The sequence below is a fragment of the Lepisosteus oculatus genome, chromosome 3, assembly GCF_040954835.1.
Source record: "Lepisosteus oculatus isolate fLepOcu1 chromosome 3, fLepOcu1.hap2, whole genome shotgun sequence".
Classification (NCBI taxonomy): Eukaryota; Metazoa; Chordata; class Actinopteri; order Semionotiformes; family Lepisosteidae; genus Lepisosteus; species Lepisosteus oculatus.
The window spans coordinates 33,239,594-33,260,889 of NC_090698.1; the positions used below are offsets into that span (position 1 = coordinate 33,239,594).

General features: G+C 37.2%; 1 protein-coding gene across 1 annotated transcript in view; it reads left to right on the forward strand.

Annotated features, from left to right (window-relative positions):
• dhx29 (DEAH (Asp-Glu-Ala-His) box polypeptide 29) overlaps positions 1 to 21,011 on the forward strand; it is a 30,248-nt gene extending 9,237 nt beyond the window's left edge. The window contains exons 7-27 of the mRNA XM_015337218.2: positions 292 to 418; positions 1,300 to 1,455; positions 2,343 to 2,508; positions 3,134 to 3,257; positions 3,789 to 4,409; positions 4,961 to 5,104; positions 6,569 to 6,745; positions 7,664 to 7,804; positions 7,914 to 8,058; positions 9,274 to 9,394; positions 9,649 to 9,733; positions 9,997 to 10,085; positions 10,335 to 10,463; positions 11,011 to 11,086; positions 12,158 to 12,382; positions 14,567 to 14,703; positions 16,640 to 16,730; positions 17,128 to 17,424; positions 17,522 to 17,653; positions 19,308 to 19,404; positions 19,683 to 21,011. Coding sequence (XP_015192704.2) covers positions 292 to 418; positions 1,300 to 1,455; positions 2,343 to 2,508; positions 3,134 to 3,257; positions 3,789 to 4,409; positions 4,961 to 5,104; positions 6,569 to 6,745; positions 7,664 to 7,804; positions 7,914 to 8,058; positions 9,274 to 9,394; positions 9,649 to 9,733; positions 9,997 to 10,085; positions 10,335 to 10,463; positions 11,011 to 11,086; positions 12,158 to 12,382; positions 14,567 to 14,703; positions 16,640 to 16,730; positions 17,128 to 17,424; positions 17,522 to 17,653; positions 19,308 to 19,404; positions 19,683 to 19,738 — 3,336 coding nt within the window. The 3' untranslated portion in view covers positions 19,739 to 21,011. The remainder of the gene's footprint in view (positions 1 to 291; positions 419 to 1,299; positions 1,456 to 2,342; positions 2,509 to 3,133; positions 3,258 to 3,788; positions 4,410 to 4,960; positions 5,105 to 6,568; positions 6,746 to 7,663; positions 7,805 to 7,913; positions 8,059 to 9,273; positions 9,395 to 9,648; positions 9,734 to 9,996; positions 10,086 to 10,334; positions 10,464 to 11,010; positions 11,087 to 12,157; positions 12,383 to 14,566; positions 14,704 to 16,639; positions 16,731 to 17,127; positions 17,425 to 17,521; positions 17,654 to 19,307; positions 19,405 to 19,682) is intronic.
• Positions 21,012 to 21,296: the final 285 nt, after the last annotated feature.

The window sequence follows — 21,296 nt, forward strand, 5'->3', positions numbered from 1 at the left end:
AGACCTCTTGCTTCTCCAATCAAAAGGTGTCAGATGACAAATGGCTCTACATGCCAGATTTTTGGTGGAGCATGGTTGTGTTCCTTTGTTTTGCGATCTTACAATAATTGCTGATTTCATATTAATATCACACGGAGAAGAAAATGTTCACAAAAAAATGTTATATCTTTCTTAAAATAGCAAGGGGATCATTTAGTGAGAAATAACAACACCTGAAGCAGCCCATCCCCATCTCAGATTTTAATCAGTCTTGCTATAGATTGTGAGGTCTCTGTTGTGTATTTTGAACAGAATGATCGGTACCTGTTGCTGACAGCTCAGCTTTTGGATGCGAAGGAATTAGCAGCTTCTGCAAAGCAGAAAAGGGACAAACAAGGGCAAAGAACAGCTCAGGACAGAATAAGGATCATACAGCAGGGTAAGCTGGGTCTGAATCAGTTCATAACCTTCAATACTTTTAGTAAGCTTACAATCAAACATTTTGTTTTATACAAATCATACTTTGACCTTGCATGTTAATTTGTGTGTTGGAATGGTGAGGTGAAAGAGGAGTGAGGTAATAATAATTCCTAGAATTTTCATAATGATTTCCTTCCCCATGGGTCTTGGAGAGCTTTACCCTCTGAATGCACACTCATCTTTGTGATGTCTCAGTCATTGACTGCGAACAGACCCACTCCACAGCTACCAGGTAGAGAAGGGAGACATTGCTTCACGCGTTTACCAATGGAGCAACGTTCAGTAGGCCAGATTGTAAATAAAAACAAACCCAAGATTAATTTTGCAAGAACACTTGGGTTAATAGCCATATTTTTCAAAAAAAGTGCCATGAGATTATGAATGACCATGTAGCCAGGAACTGTCTTTCACATATCATTCAAATGACACCACTTCTTACAACATATTGTCCCAGTCCTCATACTAGGACATTGCTTTTGGAAATTGTCCTACAGATACTATTGCACCTGCACACGTTGCAACTGTCTGGTTTGCCCTGGAGGACTTTCATCTCAGTTCTGACCAGGCCCAGTTTTTACTAAGCTTCTGAGATCTGATGAGATCAAGCTAAAAGGTAGTAAGGCTGCCTTCAAATCTTAAAAAGTAACTAAGGAAATGTGCTGCTAAATTTTGAAAAAATAATAGATTTCAAGTCTTTGATGTACATCAATAATGAGCAACAAAAGATGGCTTTTTAAAGAACAGTATCTCTGAAATCACCCAATTTTTATCCTGCAAGAGCACATTATAAAATGTTGCTTTCAATGGATTTTTTATTGACTTGTTTTTTCTACTATTTAGAAATGAAGCCCTTAGAATCTCATCCTATGTTCAATCCAGCAATTAAATTGACAGATGTGCCGAAAGAAGGAAAAAAATTGGCTCCACCTCTTGAGGGAAAAGATGACTTTAACTTTAATTTGTTGGAAAAGGCACAAGCAGCTCCTCAAGAAAAGGGTAAGAAAAGTATTCTAATAAAAAAATAAAACCTAAATCCATATTGCTTTAAGGTGAGAAAGCCATAGGTTTACTTTATATCATTACATATTTAGAAATAGTTATATTTCCCCTTGTATTGACCAAAAGTAGACATTTTATTTCTCTGAAATATTAGGTATCTATCTCCAAATGGTGAAGATTCACACATTTTCAATATAACCAATTATTTTTTGTAGTTATTTCTTGCTTTTGAGACAAGTATTCCTAATGCTTATTAATAACTAAATTCAGTACAAACAAGAATTTGCTTTTGTTCACTCCAAAAGTATTTGTTCCTAGTTTTGTGGAGAGTAAAAAATCTATTCCTTAGTTTGGAACCAGGAAATTGCATGTTAAATACAAGTAGGAAAAACAGAAGGTGTCAAAGTCTAAGAAGTTACCAGTGTCTTTTGGCTTTGAGTAGAAGTCATAATGGTAATGAGAACTATTATTTATTATTTCAAGAATATGTTCAAGACTGTGGAAAATGTTTGAAAGAGTTTTGCATGTAACATAACAGATCGAAGTATAACTCTTGAAACATTTTCCACACTGTAAAGTTTAAATCATTCATCAACCAAACAAAAAATTCAGTGAAGATTTTAATGTCTTTTATACCTGTTATTAATAGAAGGAAGAAAAAAGTTTCTTAACTGCGAAAGCATAATTATATTATATAAATCATCACCCCATGCTGTTCCCAACCTAGAATTACTATCAAGCACTGATTGATTCTGTTTCTCTCTTCATTCCTAAGAAGTGCCATCTTTAAACTTGAATATTAATATATATTTATTTATACTTAATTATTGCTGGAGTATTAAGTCATGTTAATGCTGTTTATAATGTTTCTATTCACCCTGCAGTGAAAAAAAATGAACCCAAAGATATAAGGAACTTTGACTATACGGCAAGGAGCTGGACTGGCAAATCTCCCAAACAGTTTCTGATTGACTGGTGCAGAAAAAACCTCCCCAAAAGCCCACCTCCTTCTTTCCAAAAGGTGCCAGCTGGTAGATATTGGAGATCCAGGTGTGTGTGTTTCATTGTCTGCAAAACAGAATACTACTCCTTCTCTGTAAAATTACAGTCTTTGTGCAAATTTCCAGGACATTGTGGGAAAATTTCATATTTGCCACCAAGGAAACTGACAGCTCTAGTACTTTTATGTAATATCAAGGATCGAGTTGAGCACTTCTTATACTATGTGTGTTTAGATCCAGTTAGGCTATTTGCATTAGTAAACTTTCAAGGCCTAAATCTGTCCTTGAAGCTGACTGTGGTTATTATCACCCCTCAGCATTCAGATACAAAAATGTATTGGGTTTTCCAATAAATAATAATATTAATACAGTAAACTTCATATATGGGATTGGATAAAATACATTATTTGGCCAAACCCTCTACTCTAGCTCAGATTTTTCTTTAACAGAGATTTCTTCTCTCTGCTTAGTGGAAACCTGTTATTAACCAAAGGCTTTGTAATTGTCTATGTCATATATTACCAGCTCATATCTAATAATGCACAGTGCTTTGTTTATAGGTTTAATATCTCAGCCTCTCCTTGAAAATCAGGATTTTTCTCTTAGCCTCTTGCAAAATGATGACCATTACATTAATAGTAGGATCAACCACTCTTTCATTTTTTCTTCTCCAGGGTTCGAGTTCAGAAGTCGAGTGATGATGTTTTAGAAGTATGCCCTACAATTCTTACTGAAGACAGCATGCAGGCCCAGCACCTGGGAGCCACTCTGGCACTTTACAGCTTAGTCAAGGGACAGGTAAGGCAAGTCCATTTTTGTAAACCTTAAGTAAATCTTTAATGTTCTGAAAAAGAGTTGTTGTAAAAGTAAGAATAGATTCTGTTGCACCTGTCTGTTACCTCATCTAGTGCACTATAGTGTGACTTCCCAGTGTGGAGTTTCTTGGAATATCTTCTTCACAATTCTTGAAAGTAGCAGTTAATAAAGTATACACAAACAAGAGCAGAAAAATATTAGGTCAAATCAACTTATAATTAATCTCCCTGTGATATATGATCAGTTTGTTGTCAGTATTCTATTATGTGTCAAATAAAAGATGCACAAAGCTGCCACTGTGATGTCTTTTGGAATTGTTCTTTTTCAGTGGTAAATAGAACTAAGTGTAGCAGCTAATTTTTAACTTAGTTTAGATTAACTCAGATTAGTTTAATTCTTAATCAAGCAGTTGCATCAGTTGTTAGTTGAACTCATCATGTCCAGTCAGATCATTGTACAAATTGTGATTATAATGTTTCTCTTGAACTTAAACTATTACCATTTTATTTTTAGTCAGTTCATCAGCTGCTGCCACCCACATACAGGAATGTTTGGCTGGAATGGCAAGACAATGAGAAGAAAGAAGAGGAACACAGCAAATCGGAAATTAACAAGCCAAGGGATCAGTTCATTTCCAGGCTGCTTAGCAGGCTGAAACAGCAGCAGACACAAAGTCAAAAGCAATCACAACCTAGCCAAAGCGCCTCTGAAACAGGGGAGGAGCCAGAGGATTCCTGGGAAGATCTGATATCTGCAGAAGAGGAACCAGGCAAGCAGTCCGTCTCTAGCTCTGGCTGTGGGAAAATGGAGTCCGTCAGAACTCAGTTCCTCTCCCTGAGGGACTCTTCATTGGCCAAGAAACTGCTGAGGGACAGAGAGCAGCTGCCTGTGTTCCAGCACAAAGACCGGGTACTGGACATGGTGCGGAGACATCGTGTGGTGGTGGTGGCAGGAGAGACGGGCAGTGGGAAGAGTACCCAGATACCCCAGTTTATCCTGGAAGACCTGCTGATAGGTGGTTCTGAAGCCAAGTACTGTAATATTGTATGTACTCAGCCACGCCGAATCTCCGCAATGAGCTTGGCTACCAGGGTGTCCCAGGAGTTGGGCTGTGAAGACGGGCCAGGAGCAAGGGTGAGGTTATCTAAGCTGTACTGCAAAACACAAAAAAGGTTTATCTATTTTTATGTACGAAATGGAGAGCAAAGAGGAGAAACAAATTATTCATCTTTAAGAACTTTTATTTCCTAAGCAGAATTTACATGCTAAAAAATAAATGTGTGCATCTGTTGAAGCAGGTTCTAACTAAGTGAAAATTGAGAAATATTTTTCTGCTTGGGGACAATTTGAAGATGGCAAAGGCAAATGTTTGCCTCTAGCTGGGTTGTTTGATGTTTCTAATGTTTTTATGAAAGTGTGAGTTCAGAGAAGAGCCTAGAACAGATTTACAGTTTCGCTTCTGAATTATTCAGTTTTAAGTTTATGTAAACATGAACCCAGCTTATTTGTTACTGACCTTCATATTTATTATTTACTCTGTCATGGAAACTGATAATTGAGTAGATGATATGCCCACTTAAAATGGGAAAGCATTTTATCTTGATTAGTCTTAAAGGGTGCTTTAACAGAGCCCACAGCAATAAAATGTTATTGTATAATATAAGTATACATATGCTTTTTTTCAGACTTCACTCTGTGGCTACCAGATCAGAATGGAGTCTAAATGCGGAGATTCTACAAAGCTGCTGTATTGTACCACTGGTGTACTACTGAGGAAACTACAGATTGACAGTCTTCTGAGCTCTGTCTCACATGTCATTGTTGATGAGGTAAACAGCAGGGCTTTTTCTGTACAGTCATACCCCAGTTTATATAATTTAACTACAATGAAGGCACTAAAAATTTCAAGGTGGTGCTTAGTACACCTGGATGACTCAAAATGTCCTTCATTTAAATTGCAATTAGACTGAAGTCATGTTTCTCAGCACCTCCTATCAATTATGTAAAACCATTATAGTAACCCTAACTATGGATGGCACTGTACTTGAATTTCAATCTCAATTGGAACACCATGGGGGTGATATTTGAACCAGGTTTGACGTTTGACTCGTATGTGCGAAATATTGTAAAATATTCTTTGGACTCAAAAATATCACCAGACTATGTCCTATGTTTTTGATAACTGAATCAACACTTTCATCTTCTCTCGAATTAATTACTGTAACGCCCTACTCTCTGGGTTATCTAAATTCACACTGAACAAACTCCAGTATGTCCAGAATTTGGCAGACAAAAGTCTGACCAGGTCTAGTGCAAGTGATCACATTACTCCTATCCTGGAGTCCATGTACTGGCTTTCTATCAGGATTTGTTTGGATTTCAAAATCCTCATTCTGATCCATAAAGCTCTACATGGCTTGGCAGCTCAGTACCAGTCTGACTTCCGTCCTACTCCCTACCTTTGTTCATCTGCTTCTGGTCCCTGTCTGTTCCCCAAGCCTGGGTGACAGAGTCTTCTCCTGCTATGCCCCAAAGCTCTGGAATTATATCCCTGAGGATATCAGAGGGTCACCTACCCTGAGCACTTTCAAACCAAGACTCAAAACATTCTTCTTTAGAAGGACTTTTATTTAATTGGTTCTGTTTCTGCCCCTTTGTTTTCCTATTTTATTCCAAACCCTTATTGTAATTGTGTAATTCTACTGTCTCCTTTCATTGCTTTCTTTTCTTTATACAAATGTAAACTGACAAATGTTTTTTCATTGGATTTATTAGGGAATATTAAAGTTATTTTCTTTCAGTTAATAGAACTACTGCCCCGATACTATGATAAAATTATAAGATCACAATTTACAGCTGATTTCAGGTAGCATTACACCATCACTTTTAATAACCACTTAATCCACTTCAGGGTAAAACTAGCTTAGAACCTGTCCGGAGTCCATCCATCGCAGGGCACACACAGACACAGACGTGCACACTCACACCTGGTCCAGTTATCCTAAAAGCCAATCAACCTACCAGCGTGTCTTTGGATTGTGAGAGGAAACTGAAGTACTCAGAGGAAACCTATGTGAACATGGAGAGAACATGCAAACCCAGTGCTACAAGGCAGGAATGCTAACCCCTGTGCCGCAACGCTACCCTAAATTGTTCACTTTAATTGCTAGCTTAACAACTACTTTAATGCCTTCTAAAAATCGTTTTGGCAGTTTGTTATATACTGTTCAATTTAGCTCTTCTGCCTTGCATATGGAGTTTCTCAGGTATAACAAATCCTCTCTTTTTTTCAGGTTCATGAGCGAAGCGTCCAGTCAGATTTCTTACTCACCATCCTGAGGGATATCTTACAGAAGCGCTCTGATCTTCACCTTATTCTCATGAGTGCCACTGTTGACTGTGACAAGTTTGCGACCTATTTTAGGCGCTGTCCTGTCATAAGCATCCCAGGGAGGACTTTTCCTGTGGACGTGAGTTATTAAACATGTGTTCTCATGTCTTGCCTTGAATTTGCAGTGCATATTTTATATAAAAAGATGTGATTTAGTAATTTAGTAGTAAAGACTGCAAAGTAACATTACTTCAGCATCTGCTTCTTTACTATTTAATTTAGAATGTTCTCATATGTACAGGTGTGAATATTTCTTTATAGTATTACTGTACTATAATGGGAGACCTCTAAGGAAATCCAAGTTTCTGCTACAAGTGTTGGGGGGTCAGGAGGTGGCATTCTTCCCACTTCTGTAATTTCAGTACCAATATCCCAGTAATGTGGCTGTTGGGAAGTTATACTGTAAAAGTCGCCATTCTTCAGATAAGACACCTTACTGAGCTCCTGGTCATTAAATATCCTATGACATATTATTAATTTTATGATTAGGGGTATTAACTGTTTCAGTCTGGCTAAATTTCACTTTGATCATGTATAGTCTAGCCTTCCTAAATTTCCCCCATAATAAATTAAATTGGCAAAGCAATTTCTCGCTTCTGATGTGCTATGTAGTGGGTTTTCTGGTGCATAATGGCTGATATGTGTCATCCAGATGCGTGCACCAATGATGGATGTCCCTTCTCATGTTATGTGCTTTGCTATCCTTTAGGTTGAAAAGTGATATATAAATAAGAGGAGCTTTTGTTACTATTAATATTAACAACAATGATTCTTACTATAAGCCTCTAAATCGGAAGTAAAGACAACTATATTCTATACTATATTCTTTCTGATTTGGTAACTTTTCTTATGATTGGGCAAGAAAAACCATTTTCAGTTTATGTATTAACATAGCGATAATGGTTCATTATAATACCATGGGGTTGTGAAATATTGGAGCTCTTGTACACACCAGTTTGTGGTGATTCAACACTCATGTTTTATCCTCTGTGACTAGGTGTTCCACCTTGAGGATGTGGTGGAGCATACTGGCTATGTGTTGGAGCAGGACTCTGACTATAGTCAAAAATTCCTGGAAGAAGAGGAAGAAATCAGTGTGACTGTCACAGGAAAAGGAGGAAGGACTGACGTACACCAGGTAACTTCAGCATCTCGTATCTCTCTGTGGACACACAGCCAAACAGCATAGCCATTTAATTTTTAATAATTATCTTCTTTCTTTTCTTCCCGCCACTGGGCTGTTTCAGGAGTTCATTGTGAGAGACTTCGGGTGTGGCTGGGATGTAGGAGCTAACCTAGACAACTACTCCAACCGAACACGACACGCCATTCAGTACATGAACCCCAACAAGATCAACATGGACCTCATCCTAGAGCTGCTGCTTTTCCTTGGTAAAGATAATGAGCTTTTAATTTTTCTTTAAAAAAAAATTAAGTATCCTCAAACAGTCATAGAAGCATTCATTTGAGATTTCAAACTTTTAAAACCTTAAGTATAATGGCAACAAAACAGAAAGTATGTTTTCACATCAAGAAGTGACTCACATCAAGAGTGTTCTATATGGGCTTCAGTTATTAACAGTTGAATCTTGGTAATGTATTTTACTATTATATGTATTTCAAATTATGTTATAGTCTTTTTTTAAGTCTTAATAGTGATTAACTAGTTAACATGGCTTGTGCCTAAAGCAAAAGTGAAAGAGCAAATGTATTGGCTTTGCTGCAAAGACGGCTTCAGTGTAGAGCTGTGAGCCAAGTGGTACATGAAAAACTGCATGTTTTAGGACGGTGGTTCCCAACCTTTTTTGTTTTATGTACCCCCGCAGCAGTATGGCTCAAGTACCCCCTCATCCACACCAAACCATTATGATCCTAAACTTAATTCATTTAAACTGGATATTATTAAACATTATTAATAATATTATTGAACTGGATATCATTATAATGATTCACTTTCAACCAAAAGACCAATTGTTGTTACTGTGGGTGAAAAAACAGAGTCAGATTCACCAAGTAGATTCATCTCCCTTTAATGAGACACCAGAGCTTGTTTGTCTTTCAAAAGTTTTGACAGTTCTGGGGGCAGTGTGGCCATGGCTGTAATCAGGCTGTTCTCCACATTGGGTCTGTTCCTCTGCTTGGTTTTGATCTGAGTCAAAGCTGAGACAGCCACTTCACACGAGTAAGTAGATCCAAAGGGTAAAAGTTCATTAAGTGCATATCTCACCAGCTCAGGGTATTCCTTTTCCACATCACACCAGAACTGTGTCAGTCTTTTCTGCATGTTTCATCTTTAACCCACAGTCTGAGGACACATCTGTCTGATGTTCCTGCACTCTGGCAGGAAGGCTGCTGCTGCTCTTAGTCACACTGAAGGGGTTCCTGACCCAGTCCAGTTTAGCAGACCTGCTTTCAATGTTACTGAAGGACTCAGTAAGAGCTCAACTCACCCGTGGTTGGGAATCACTGTTTTAGGGTCTGCATCTGTGTATATTTAAAATAAAATAAAACTGAACTGATGCCACTTAATCCAGTACAAGTGCTGACTGCATATCTCATGAACATGTCTTGAACATTTAAAAATAAGTGTTGTTTCCTTTGGTGCAGATAAGGCTCCTCAGTTCAGAGGTGTGGATGGTGCTGTTTTGATTTTCTTGCCGGGCCTAGCTCACATTCAGCAGCTCTATGACATCTTGTCAACAGACAAAAGATTTCGGATGAAAGAAAGGTAATTTTCCATGTACTTCTCAAAATAATGTTTCTTTCATTTATAGATGTATTCGAACATTTGATTTGTAAGGTATTACTCAGATTTTGAGACTAATATCTAATGTTTTATGGAACAGTGGTCAGAGGAAGCAAAGCTTTCTTTTCAAACCAGAAAAAATAAATCCAGCTTTTCCTGTGTTGCATGAAAGCTGTTTTGTGTCATGAATAAATGTACAGTAGTGTTAGAGATGTAATGTTTTGTTAATGCTGCAGGTATAAACTGGTTCCTCTTCACTCCACTCTTTCGTCTCAAGACCAAGCTGCAGCATTTACATTACCCCCTCCTGGTGTCAGGAAGGTATTGTTATTTGATTTCTCTCCTGCACTTTTTGTAATGTGTAATTTATATTTTGTAGATGGATTGAGGTACTCACCTTTTTTGCAATTTATACTAAATCATGCTTTTTAGAAATCTGTACCAATTACATAAATCATGTCCATTTAACTAATATGAGAAGCTGAAGGTTAGATCCTGTTTTTGATGCCAACGTTTTGCAAATCAGTATTTTGTAGTCGAGATCTCTGATCTGACAAGCCATTGTGGTCTTGGATTTATTTCAGATAGTGCTGTCTACCAATATTGCAGAAACGGGAGTCACAATACCTGATGTTGTTTTTGTCATCGACTCTGGAAAGACCAAAGAAAACAGGTAGAATATAATGTGTATTCAAACTGTTGTCATTTCTACTAACAATCATGTTCTTCTGAGCATTACTGTGGATTTAATGCACTTCCATTAATGTACAATAGCTAATATAAATTACAGATTGTGTAATGGTTTTGGCTTGCTGATGAATGAGTATGTGATATGTATGTTGCCTCATACATTGTGGTGTGAAAGACTAAAACACTGTCTCCAACAAATGCCATACGCATTCCTCACTTTCCTGGGGCCCAGGTACCATGAGAGCAGTCAGATGAGCTCATTGGTGGAGACCTTCGTAAGTAAGGCCAGTGCCCTCCAGAGACAGGGTCGTGCCGGGCGCGTCAGGGAAGGCTTCTGTTTCCGCCTCTTCACAAAAGAAAGGTAAGCCTCTTTTTGCTAATTTAATGCAGCCAAACTGGGCAAACACAGTTGAGTTTCTCTGAAGTGTGGCCATTCATACATCATTGAAGAAAATGACTGAAACTCAAAAGTATTGTTAGCTCATATGGTAGAATGTTCTGTTGCACTTTAGGTTTGGTATCGACTTGTAGTGAATATTATAGCCCAGCAGATGGCACTGTCTTAAAGACAACCTGCTGAGCCTTGCCTCTGTCTAGCAAAGTGACAAAAAAAAAACTTTAAGAAATGCTTTAAAAATAATTAACGAAATACAGTTGTGCATGACCTTAGTATTGATTTAAATAAATTTTAAATTAACTGAAATATGTATTTTCATGTTCCATGTCTGTTGATCCATTTCTTGTATTATGTCTTTAAATACAGGAAGCGCACACAAAATGACAATGAAAACATACTTCTTATGTTATGTAATATGTAAATTGTTTGGCACAGTTCTTGCTTTAAGGTTCTCACAGATTCGTTTATTAACCGTATAGTCTGCTGGTTGTGGACTTCTGTGTTTCTGCAGATATGAAGGCTTTGTAGATTACTCTGTGCCAGAAATTCTGCGAGTTCCTTTGGAAGAGCTCTGTCTGCATATTATGGTAACACATTTTACGGTTGATTTTCACTTTCCATACATTAAGACTTTGTATTTCATGATTGCTCTCTAAAATGTGTTTGGTGTTTGATTTGCTCTATCTAAGAAGAGTTGGTTTTAAATGCGCTGCATTGTTTGTATGTTTTAACCGTGTCCGTGTGGATTTTCTTTGGTTGCTCCAGTTTCCTTCCAGTCCAAAGACATTCTGGTTGGTTAAAGCTGGCATCACACTACACGACTTTTCCTAGGATTTTCAGTCATAGCCTTCATTTACATAATCGTAAGAAAATCCCAGCGAGTTGTAGAGAGACGCAGCGCACGCCCATTACCGTCAGTTTTGTAGTGTGACACCCCGAGCGACTTAGTCATAGCGCTCTTAACAGCTCTTAACCTTAAACAGGTTTGGTTTTCTCAGAGTGCATCACAAGTTGCAGGGGTGGGCTCTTGTGTCTGTGACAGTCAACAGCCAATGAGATCTCAACCGGAAGTACAATGCATACAATGCGAATGCAAGGAAAGAAGGAAAGCGAGTGTTTTGGACTGTGCAAATGAAGGAGAGGCTCGTCGAACTTTGGAGCCAGCACAGATGTCTGTTCGATGTTTTGTGTTTGTTGTTTGTTTACTTTCGTGCAGTGCTCCTCCTCTTATTCCGGTGTGCTCCACGTTGATTAGTTGCCAAAAGGAGGCGACCTTGCGGTACTTTCGCGGTATAATGCAAGATTTGGAACTGTGATGAAAAGTCATGAGGGAATCGTGTAATTAGTCACCCTGTAATTCCTAGTTATATAATTTGACACCTTCTAGGACAGAAAAGGCAGCATGATTCAGCAACTGCACTCATTACATTTGACATGCTTTCCAACTAGAAGTCGTGTCGAGTCATGTAGCGTGACAAATACTTAACTGGCTTTGGGGGAAACTGGCCCTGCTGTGAGTGTGTGTGTGTCTGCCCTTGTGCCCTTGCTTGCCGGGATATCTGTATTGCATAAATTGGCTAGAAAAAAAATGGATGAATGCTACAGTAAGACATGAATCCTGCCTGTTTTACAGAATTCCTGTTTGTTATTCCTTGCAGAAGTGTGAGTACGGCTCTCCTGAGGAGTTCCTGTCTCGATCTCTGGATCCACCCCAGCCCCAATCTGTCAGTAATGCAGTGAGTCTGCTCCGGAGGATTGGGGCCTGTGAACACGACAGCCCCACCCTCACCCCATTGGGACAGCATCTAGCAGCTCTGCCCGTCAATGTCAAGATTGGGAAAATGCTTGTCTTCGGCGCTATATTCGGATGTTTAGAACCCATTGTAAGATTGCCTTTGTTTCTTAAGTCTGTCACAGTTCTATGTTCTGGCAACCACTTAGTATTTCATGGAATATTTAGCAATATAGGGCTGGATTCTGAGCAACAGGCCAAACAATAAGACAAGGACAAAAGTGTTAGCACTTCATGAATATCAATGTGTTATCTGAGCAGTAGTGTGATTTTGAATTCATTGCAGTGTCTTCGTACTACCTCTGGCAATGAAGGTGTTATATATGGACTCATTACAATTCCTCTCTGAGCTGGTTCTGATAAAGGCATAGAGCACATCAGAATCTCACATTTGCATGCTGAAAGAGTTGTCTCACCAAGACTTTTCTTCAGGGCAAAACAGTTCTACAGATTATAAATAGTGGTGTCAACAGGACCTGAAGGAAAGACAACATTTATTTGAATATACAAGGGGACAAAATCATACAGACAAAAAGTGTAGACTGTTTTTTGTTGAAAATACATTTTAGATATGCATACATGCTTACTCAGCCTTTATAAAGAGAAGCAGCTGTTTCTCGGGACGTCCAAACTCCCCAAGTGACTCCCCAATTACCCCTAATTGTCACAGTGAATTTTTCATCTCCTATGGCTCTTTTACCAAGAAAACTGTGGCTGTCTACCCATTGCTGCAGGCAAATACTGGAGAAAACACAAGAATGTGTATTAACCTACATTGCCTTTTGTGTAAAAGATGACTTCAGCACTTCCAAATTTCTGCCAGTTTTTTTTTCCCAGAAGATTGCCTCTGACCCTCAGGTTTTTAGGCAGAGCTATAAGGCATGCCGTCAGGTTCCTGACCAAACAGGGCAATTGATTTGCTTTCCCTATCGCCCACACTAAAAGAGCACAGCCTAAATAAGCAAGAGTTGCTTCAGATATCCCTGGGGTCCCTAAGATTCCCGTTGCATATCTGCATTGTTTTAATACGCCTACTAGCACTATTTTGCTATGTTAAATAGCAATCAGCTTGCAAAATTCAGACCAAACCTCACCATCAAATGTGACCTGAGCAAGCCTTCTCTCTGTACAGTTTGTACCTCAGTTGTTGTTGCTTTTCTTCTTTGTCAGAATGTATATGTTCTGAATTACACAGCTGTCATGTCGATAAGTTGTTTCTGTCCTATAGGTCACAATATTACATTCTGTGACACTGTTTGGTTGACTGAGGAAGAGTGTTTGTGTTTTACCTCCAAAATGGCACTTGCATGTTTACATTTAGAAATTATTTTTTAAATTGTCCTCCAGAATATATATTTTGGGAAAATGATCAAATCCTGTTCAGTCATTTGGGAATACTGAAAAGTAAGGAAAAGTATTTCATATTATATTGATAGACGTATATGAGCCCTTCAAATACTCTGTTAAAATTTGTCCATTGAAATTGAAAGTTTATAAGGGAAACATGATTTTCATACCAGAAAGGTTAATTGATATTTTGATTAATGGATGCTTGATTAGATACATTTATTTTTACATTCAGACTAGTCATGTTACAGTTTGATAGAAACTGTCAGGATTTTTCCTGGAACCTGTGTTGACAGAAAATCATTTGTAAAACAATAAAAGATGCTGATTAGCAATAGAGATTTTTCTCTCAAAGAAGGACTAAAGACCAGAGATAAGCCCCTTATATGGCTTAACCTATCAAAAATGTCAGTGCTGTTTTTAGAGAATACTTGCAAACCCTCGATTGTAGTAAGGTGCGCACTACTGTTGGTATCTTTTATATCTAGGTGAAGGTGATTAGGTGAAGGTTGAAATTACTCAAGTTTAACATTTACATTCTAAAGTTTGATTTTATATTATATTTTTAAATATGCAAAATCACAGTTCTCCACAAGCACTTGCTAACAGCCTTCTGATTTCCTTAAGTAATTTGGTGTCCAATATTTAAACTGAGTTGAGAAACAGAATTTTTATCACAGCTGATTGAGATAAATGTGTCATGCTTTGCTGTGTTGTTTTAGCTTTCTTTTTTGACCACTTTGTGCTCATTCTACCATATACTCATCTTTCAGAGGCAAATTACTGTTAATATTATTATTACAGCAACATCTGTATAGAATCCTACCATTATGTTGCACAACAATAGAGTATTGCACTACTGCAGTGGCTAAGAATATTGTTTTTGCAAACCACACATTAAATGTCTTTAATTTTGCTCATTTCCCAGGCTACTATTGCAGCTGCAATATCTGAAAAATCTCCATTTGCAACTCCAATGAACAGAAAGGATGATGCAAACCTTGCTAAAGCTGCTCTGGCTATAGCCAATTCGGACCACCTGACCATTTATAATGCGTACTTAGGGTAAGGTGTTGTTGCTGTCATTATCATTCTGTTTATTGCTGTGTGTTCATTAATTAGAAAAGCTTGGGTTGCATTTTTGTGTGAGTTGATGCACAGTGCCTTGCAAAAGTATTCACCCCCCTTGGACTTTTTCACATTTTATTGTGTTGCAGCATGGAATCATGATGGATTTAACTGAGAATTAATGCCAATCATCAACACAAAGTACTCTATAATGTCAAAGAGGAAACAAAAAACCAGACATTTTACTAAATAAATAAAAAATAGATATTGATTAACAGCATAAGTATTCACCCCCTTCCTTTGACACACTTAAATTACCTCTGAAGTAACCAACTCTTTTCTCAAAGTCACATAGTTACTTGACTGGAGTCCACCTGTGTGCAGTTGAGGTGTTTCACATTATTTCAGAATAAATTCACCTGTTTCTGGGAGCTTCCCCACTTGGTGCATTTCCAAGGAAGACCAAGGAACATTTCAAGCAGATCCGATACAAGGTGTTTCTTGAAAATTACCAGGCAGGGCAAGGATATAAGAACATTTCCAAGGCATTGAATATACCTCGTAGCACAGTGTGAAGTCCATCATTAAAAAGGTGACATAATATGGAACAACTGTGAATTTACCCAGAACGCCATCCTCCAAAACTGAGTGTCCGGGCAGCTGTAGTAAGGGAGGCCACCAAGAGGCCTACGGCAACTCTAAAGGAGTTACAGTCCTCCATGACAGAGATGCAGAGATGGAAGAAACTGTGCATGAGATAAATAAATAGCTTGTACGGAAGGGTGGCAAGAAGAAACCCTTTGTTGAAAAAAAAAACTCATATCACATCTTGGCTGGAGTTTACCCAAAGGCATGTGAGAGACTCAACAATTTGGAGGAGGATTCTGTGGTCTGATCAAAATTGAACTTTGTTTGGCACAAACCCAACACAGCACATCACACTGAGAACACCATCCGTACAGTGAAGCATCGGTGGTGGCAGCTTCATGCTTTGGGGATACTTCTCTGCGGCAGGGACTGGAAAACATAAAGATAGAAGGGAAAGTGGATGGAGCTAAGTACAGAGAAATACTGGAGAAAAAAGTGCTGCAGTCCGCAAGAGCACTGGGACTTGGAAGACAATTCATCTTCCAACAGGAGAATGACCCGAAACATATAGCAAAAGCCACACTGGAGTAGCTTAAAACCAAAAAGGTTAATGTCCTGGAGTGGCCCAGTCAAAGCCCAGACCTCAATCAAATTGAGCATCTGTGGAATTACCTAAAAATTGCTGTTCATCAGTGATTGGGACCATCCAACTTGATGGAGCTTGAGCAATTTTGCCGAAAAGAATGGGCAAAAATTCCAGTGTCAAGATGTGCAACGCTGAAAGAGACTTACCCAAAGAGACTCACAGCTGTAATTGCTGCCAAAGGTGGTCCTAACAAGTATTAACTGTTGGGGGTGAATACTTATCCATTCAATTATTTTCTGTTTTTTATTTTTAATTGATTTAATAAAATGTCTGGATTTTTCTGGATTTCCACTTTGGCATTATAGAGTACTTTGTGTTGATGAGTGGCGAACATTCTCAGTTAAATGCATCATGGTTCCATGCTGTAACACAATAAAATGTGAAAAAGTCCGGGGGGGGGGGCTGAATACTTTTGCAAGGCACTGTACATATTTATTAAAGGTATAGTACGCTATGTAGTCAAAAAAATAACTTCATAACCTCGTGACTTTTGATTTCTAGGAGTGGGTTGTGCTCACAGACACTAGGCCTCTGTCTGTCCATCCACAGTGGCTGCATCTTGCTTCTAAAATAAAGGAAAGAAAACAGAAAATGAAATGCAAAATTATCTTCAGTAATCCTTTTTCCAACTGTAGGTGACTTTATTAAACCACATCTCTGGTTTTGTACTATACATAATTGAGAAATTTTGATTCTCAGGTGGAAGAGTGCACGCAGTGAGGGGTGGCGAGCTGAAATGGCTTATTGCAGGAAACACTTTCTGAATCGCACGGCCCTTCTGACCATTGAGGTACATTGTTTGTAGTAGTTGTGTTGTTGCAGCTTTCTGTTTTTTGAACAATGTTCTATTTAATTTCAAAACTGAACTGAGTTTAGAAGATACAGAAATAGCTCATCAAACAAAGTGTTTAAACTGATAAAGTGTTCTTGTGCATTTGAAATAAAGTTTACTGGTTATATACTGGCATCAGGATGAAGGTGATTAAATTAATTGAGATTTTTCATCGTATTTTAACTTCATAATTTGCCAAAGTTTAGTTCTTATTTAATCATATTTAATATTATTTATGGTGCACTTATATTTAATTAAAGAATCAACCAGAGCATGTTCGAGAGTGATTTATTATGACAAGTATGGGCGTGCAGGCATATAAAAACAACCTGATTTTTTTTTTTCTTTTCCACAGGATGTGAAGCGGGAGCTGACGAGGATGATGGAAGCAGTGGGGTTCTCTTCACCAGTGTCAAGAACAAGCCAGCCTTCTCCCAAGAGCTCTCTGTCTGCCCAGGAGATTGCCATTGTCAACACTGTACTGACAGCGGGCTTGTATGATAGTGTGGGCAGGATTATCTACACCCCTTCTGTGGATGTCAATGACAAGACAGTGTGCACTGTGGAGACAGCACAAGGCAAGGCACAAGTCCATCCCTCCTCTGTCAACAGGAACCTGCAGACCTATGGCTGGCTGCTCTTCCAGGAAAAGGTGAATAAGCCTGCAAGTGACAACTAATGAGGTGACATTCAAAGTGAGAAAAGGAAGATTGTAACAGTTCTTCGTGCTGATTGTGTTTTTCACACAGGTGAGGTATTCCAAGGTGTATCTACGGGACACTACTCTGATCTCTCCATTCCCAATGCTTCTGTTCGGAGGAGACATTGATGTGCAGCACCGTGAGAGACTCATCTCTCTAGATGGATGGATCCACTTCCAGGTCAGGATACAGCCATGTGTACCAGACCTTCATGAATGGCTAATAAATATTGAGACCTTAATGGCAAATTTCATGTTTGTCACGGCACTAGTTAACTACTGAGATCTTGAAATATCGCTTTAAAATACACACCTATACATGATATCAGAATAATCATACCAAAATTATCTGATGCTTTTTGCTATGATAATAAAGGCTTAATTTTAATATTGACCCTCAATTCATTTCAAAAAGTAGGTTATTACCGTTTACTAATGTCTGTTGCTACCATTCCTGGAGCTGGTCAATGGTGATGGGGAATTCTATCTAAGGAGACTGGGCAGGGAGAAGCCCCCAGTAAATTGCTTTAGAGCTTTATTTATCTTAGGTTTTGTAGCATTCGAAAACCTACAAGAAGGTTATGTGACAGTATTTTTTCATTGTTTTGTTGTATATGACTCTGCCCTGTTATGAGATTTATATGCTGTAATTATCTGTATAAACCCCTTTTCAAAATTCATGTGTACAACAAAAATAAAAATAGGAGTTGTATCATCTTCAATAATTTATAAAACAAAATAATCTCATCCAAGTTTCTAAACATAGGTATTTCTAATTTAAAATGGTTCACCGTAACAGAAAGCCAATGTACAATAGATATTATTCTTATAATAGAATTAATAATAGAATTATTCTTATTCTTCCAGATGAGGAGGATTAAGAAATAAATAATAGTAAGGAACCCTGTTTGGAGATTTTGAGCCCTGAAAGATCCCGAATGAGGCAGATTACAGATCTATTGTAATAATTTTCCCCATTAAACCAAAAGTCCTCAATGTCAGTGTCAGTTGTTTGTTGATTTTATTGTTGACATGATTTAGATTCTTTACAGCCATTTAAAAATTCTTCTTGAAGTAAAATGTACCCAATGTAAAAATGTATTAACTGAATTTAATGTCGGAAGAAAATATGAAGGTGTTCAAACAAAGTTTAAGCCAGTAATAATCAGAATTACTTAATACCAGGTGCTGTTACTCCACTTACTTTGTGGAAAATACAGTGAACCATGAATACAATGAATAGAAATAAATGTACCTTATTGTTTATAGATAATTTTACTTTCCCCCATCATATTCTAATTATGATATAACTGGGGTCAGTTCAAGAGAAGTACTGATTTTACTATACATATGATCACATATAGACGTTGGTTGTACTGAAATATCTGGGTAATTGGGGGAAAAAAATATTCCAGAGCCAACTGATGAAAGGAAATTAATTCTCTTAACAGAAATTAACTGCCGAAGCTTAACAATGCCCTTTTACTTCAATGCTGCAAAATGAATGGGTTTATTCCTAATACTAATTCCCCAATAAATTTGAGTAATGCCAAATAGTTGACTCCAAAGAAGGAGATATTTCATACTTAAATATACAGTGGAGGTTATGCCAGGCTTCCAACATTACAAAAATACATGGATTACAGAGACAACTGGGTTTTGTAATAGATTTATTACTAATAATGGGGATATCTCTTCATTTATATTCTTAAAGTTAGTGCATGACAAACATAGAACATTTAAACCACAGATAACTTAAATAAGAGTTAACATACATATGTATAATGCTTTTCATTATTTCTTTCTCTGCTCTTTTGTCTTTCTTATTTTCCCAGGCACCAGTGAGAATTGGAGTAATATTTAAACAACTGAGAAAGCTGATAGAGAGTGTTCTGGAGAAAAAACTTGAGAACCCCAAAATAAACTTAAAAGGTAATTTAGTATTTTCTCTAGAAGTAATATTGATGATAAAGAATGACAAAGACACATGTAATAACCTATCTTTTTAAAACAATTATTTTGTAAAATGTTTCGTAAAACAAATTGTTGTGACCATGAAATTCAGTGATTATATTATTAAAATTTGCTTTAATACTCTGCAGTACCAGCTTTTACTATGGATTATAGATGTACATTCATGCCACATGTGCAAGTAAGGATTTGTTCTGTTAAGCGGAGAGTTGATACAGTCTCCTCTTCTTCTCTTTCAGATGACAAGACTATAAAGATCATAACAGACCTGATTAAAAGTGAAAACGCCATTTGATTTAATTTTTTCATATAAATTAGTGTTGTATTTAAAAATGACTTGGTCATATGCCTCTTTTATAAGGACTCCAATAAAAACAATTGGGGATGTGATCATGTAAAATAATAAGATAAAAGGGCAAATTGGTTAATTTTAGTTTAAAACTGTTGCCAAAATTGCAGTAACACTTTAATAGCATGACTGCTTCTTCTGTGACATTATGGATTTTAATCTGTAGGCAGTCATAACCACAGAAGCTATTGTGTTTTTGTTTTGGTACAAAGTTTTTGTAAAATAAGACTGTTACTATTTTCTGACTGAGAGCTTCATCTGAAGTGTCTGTGTATTTTTGGTGACTGATAACTTTTGGCAGTGCACAGTTTGTACCTAATTGGAGAATAAAAAGGCTTCACCATGGTAGAACCCAGAAATATCTTCTATTTAACCAGCCTTGAAACCACAGTGCTACTAGTGTAGAACCTACAGTATGGAGGTACTAAAGAAGGGTTTTTTATTGTGTCATCAAACACCCTTAAATAATAAAGCTGAAATCTGTGTTAACTGCATTGAGACATCTAGATGTATACAAAATTAGTACAATAAATATTGCTATAGATGCCTTGAATGTGAATATATGAGTGTGACTGTAATGAAAATAACCTTTTTGTTCAGATTTTTCTGCCTATATTTTCTAATATGAACAAGGAACAAACCAAGTGAAATTGAGAAGCTCTTCCTGTTCATTGAAGATGAGATCTCACTCACTCATCCTCAGCAATGAATATCATGTATATTTTGCAGTAATGACGGCAGTAGAGATAGTGAAGTTAGAAAAAACAACTTAAAACAACTTTCTGTTCCTACTCCTCCAAAATGTGTATGATTTTTGATAATATTATAAAAAACACTTTTATGGACCTGTTCATAGCAAAATACTTGGCTGCTGCACTGTAGAAAAGGGCTGTATTATTTTTACTTTCCAGATTTCTTAAATGTCTGATTAATTCGTTTAATAAGATAATCAAATGATAGACTGTCTTTTATATAATCTGTAACTATATTTTCCAGAGTCCCATGAAAGATCCTTTTTCATTCTGAAAGGCCCTATATTTCTATCTGCAATATAAATTCTAAATTTTAAATAACAGAATTTGAACAGAAACCTAAGGTGACAGCAGGCCAGAGTAATGTAAACCAGTAATAATCAGCTCCATAATCCATAAAATTATTTTAATGCTAACTAGAGCAGGTTCAAAAAGACTGAAAAGCAGGAATTCCAGATTGTTTATTTTTTAATTAAACAATGAGGAATTCAGGCATCTAAACGTTTCTGGCTTGACGAAGTAGATATGACCAAAAAAAAGTTTAAAAAAACAAACTTTTTATCATAAAATGAAGCACTAACTTTGTAAAGCAATTATTAAATAAAGTAAAGCCAGCAATATGCCTTCATTTTACTCCCAAAGGAGTATTTCTAATTTTAAATACAATTCTAATTTCCTTAATATCCTTTAGTCAGATGTGGAAATATATCTAGAAATTATAAATAAGAAAATAATTTAATTTGCATGTATAC